We start from the raw sequence: 3,545 nt of genomic DNA, 5'->3' as shown, positions 1-3,545 counted from the left end.
CCAACAACTTCAATGTATGATCTGAACATGGTCTTGCACCATGAGGTCTCAAACTCTTAAGTTGATAGAAATTCGAAAAATAATTGGTCAATCATCAAGAATAAACAAAAAGCAGAGTTAACAAGATTTTAATTCAGTGAATGCGAAATTCTCAATAACAAAATGGTGCAGGCAAAACATAAATATAATTGAATTTCTTATACTGTCCGACTATACATATATATATATATGAGAGTGTGCCCGCCCCCGTGCACTTACACTGCATCCTCCGAGGTGAAAAAAACATAGTGTTATATCGAATAATATTTTCACAAAATTTACACGAATTCATTTGGAGTGAAAACACAAAGAAATTTAACTTACTCTGCTAATCTCTACAAGACATTTGCTTATCCAGTTACAATTTCTTTGAAAACAGGAAGCTCATGCATCTAAATTTTCAATATTCAATGGTTTGCTTAGCCCTCACTCAATTTTCCATGCATACAAGAAGAGACAAAATGGTGATGCTTTAGAGTAGCTTAACGTTGAATAATACTTGCTTTGGTCACTGCAATCGCTACCACCACCCACGCTACTCCCTTCCTTGTCACTATCATCCTCAGAAGCCCCCGGCTTGAAAATAAACAGGCCATGACCTGACCCTGGTGAACAGAACAACCAAGCGTGCACGTCCCAAAAGACCTGCACGGGTTGTTTGTTCACTAAGACGGTTTCATTTCCCCTGAATTTCCATTGCAAGTTTTTTATGTGAATCAAAACAATCCCATCTATGCTTATCCACATTTCGGGATCTCTAGGTCCTGTCGTTGAGCTCTCAACCACGATATCACTTTCTTGCTTCCTTTGATCAAATTTAGCTCTCGTTGAGAAACTCTTCTTACCAAAAACATGTTCTTTTTTGTAAAACAACAGGGCATCCACCAAGGCTGGCCTTGATTTAGTTTTCTTATAAGCTTTTTTCTTGTAATCACCTAACAACAACACAACCTCTTCCTCAGAAACTAAAGCAACGTAAAAATCCGAACATGGTTCAGGACTTCCTGAAAATTTTGCTGATCTTAGATCCCAATAAGCCTCTAATTGATTACCATCAACCTCAAATGTCTTGTATCCTTTTTTAGCCCAAAAATGCCAAGGTTTAAGATCAATCTTACATGTTTGATGATAATCACTTTCCACGCTATCAACCGTTAAGGTCACAGAATGATTCATTAGATTTTTGCTCCATATAACAGTCACATTACGCCAATAGCCTCCGATATGTGACTGATAAACACACGTAACACTACTTTGAGCGTTCTTGGGGTTTACAGGATCATCCGTTAGTTTTTGGACGATAGGCGGTTGAGAAGATGATGATTGTGATCTATTTGTAACATGATAAGACATGTTTTAGAATATCCTTCTCAATTCATCAATTGAATAAACACAAACTTTAAAGGTGATGGAACTCATGGGATGAAATTTAATTTTCATACATCCAACGTCGAATAATCGCACCCTTTTATCAGATCTCCACAGGAATTGGGAACAACATATGCATGTTACATTAAGAGAGAAATTTTCTTTCAATTACATCATGATAGAATAATGTAACTATTACGCCCTTTTCTGACGAACGTATAGTTTTACGATTTTATCATACGCCATTTGCAGGCATGTCAATGCCAAGCTTGAAATGTGGTTGCCAATAACAATATTAAATTTGAGAATTGCAAACCTGGGAGTCTGAAAGAAAATTAATTGGCTTAGGACTGGGAATTTTGGAGAAAAAATGCAAGGAAAAAAAAGGTAGTTAGTATTATTTGGTGCAAGAAAGAAGGAAATTTAGACATCAATTTTTGTATTTTTATTTTTGTTAGTATTTGTCTATTTTATTTTATTTTTGTGAGGAGAAAATATCTCTTGCTAGAGGCTATGGGTAAAAGGCTTCCGGGAAGGAAGGCCACAAGGTGAGAAAAATATTTCTACAAGCCTACGAAACATCGAGTATGAGTAAGTATTATCATTATTAGTGCTTAACTTATATTTCTATTTAATTTTTTTTTGTTAGATATTGTAGTAGTTCTTATTACCTAAATTTTACTTGTACTTACTTTTGTCAAGCTAACAACAACAACATAGCCGGTGAAATCCCACAAAATGGGGTCTGGGGAGGGTAGAGTCTACAGATATAGTCCTTATTACTACCTCTTAGACGTAGAGAGACTGTTTTCGAAAGACCCTCGGCTCAAGAAAATAAAAGCAGTAATAAAATGAAAAAATAGGTGGAGATGCATGACAACGAATAGCAAAGTAGTAACAATTATATGCAAGGAACCATAACAACACCAAATACAGTAAACCTCAGATGATAACGAACACCAAAAGCTAAAGACTACTTGAATAGGCTAATACTAAAACTGACACAGGGATCTATACTACTCCCAAACCAAATGCATACATAAGCTAGTATAGGATAACTCCTAACTACCTACTAACCTTCTACTAGAGCTGTCAAAATGGGCTTGGCCCGCTAGGCCAGCCCAACCCAACCCTTGAATTAAGTGGGGTTGGGCTTATTTTTTTCAGTCCATTTAGGATCGAGGCTTGTTAGCCCTGCCTCATTTGGCCCGCTCGCCTCGTATGCCCAACTCGCAAGCCTCAGAGGCCTGCCCGTGGGCTATGAATTTTTAAAATATTTATTATATATATTTTAAATAGTGTTTATTTGTTAATATTTTGTCAATAAATATTTTTAAAATATCAATATAAAATCAAGTTTAACTTCTTTGCATATCTTTTACATTTTAGGGTCATTAGCCCACTAAATTATCTTATTATCCTAAGTCCATTACTATATTATAACTGTGAATCTTTGACGTCTTCAACTTTTGTTTTTACGCCTAATTTTCCACTTCTCCTTTATTGTCTTGTTTATGAAAATAGTGATCATGTAATGTCTTTTGCTTGGATGAATCTTATGAATGTTGTATCTTGGCTATTATGTTTTTGTTTTGTAAGTATTCACTAAAGTATTCATGGATGAATTTTTGTATGTATTGATGTCGTGTTCATTAGACATCAATGTTCGATACTCTTTCTAACAGGTCAATGTTGTCCATTTTTTGGTTGAAGGGTCAACCCGTCCCAACCCGTGGCCCACTTAAGGTTGGGTTGGGCTACTATTTTACAGGCCCTTTAATTAAAAGGGTTGGCCCGTCCTAACCCATTTAACTCTCTAGCCCGTTAAGGTTAAATTGGATTGGGTTGGGGTGGGCCAGCTCATTTTGACAACTCTACCTTCTACCCTTATCCGGAATCCCATACGCTCATATCTAAGAGTATGTCATTGGTAAGTTAAAGATGTGTCATGTCGTGTCTAATCACCTCCCCCAATACTTCTTTAGCCTACTTCTATCTCTCCTCGATCCCACTATATTCAACCTATCGCACTTCCTCACTAGGGCATCCACACATCTCATCTTTACATGTCCAAACCATCTCAATCTCTATTCCCTCAAATTGTCCACCACGAAGACACTCTCACTTTGTCTCAAATA

At 36.6% G+C, this 3,545-nt stretch overlaps 1 protein-coding gene across 1 annotated transcript; it reads right to left on the bottom strand.

Moving 5' to 3' along the window:
- Positions 1–249: 249 nt before the first annotated feature.
- Positions 250–1,471, bottom strand: LOC125862596 (uncharacterized). Its single transcript, XM_049542709.1, has one exon. The coding sequence runs from the start codon at positions 1,390–1,392 to the stop codon at positions 466–468; it is 927 nt and encodes a 308-aa protein (XP_049398666.1). The 5' UTR covers positions 1,393–1,471; the 3' UTR covers positions 250–465.
- Positions 1,472–3,545: the final 2,074 nt, after the last annotated feature.

Source organism: Solanum stenotomum, chromosome 4, assembly GCF_019186545.1.
Source record: "Solanum stenotomum isolate F172 chromosome 4, ASM1918654v1, whole genome shotgun sequence".
Lineage (NCBI taxonomy): Eukaryota > Viridiplantae > Streptophyta > Magnoliopsida > Solanales > Solanaceae > Solanum > Solanum stenotomum.
Note: the sequence above shows the minus strand (reverse complement) of the source record. Positions and strands in the feature narration are given on the sequence as shown.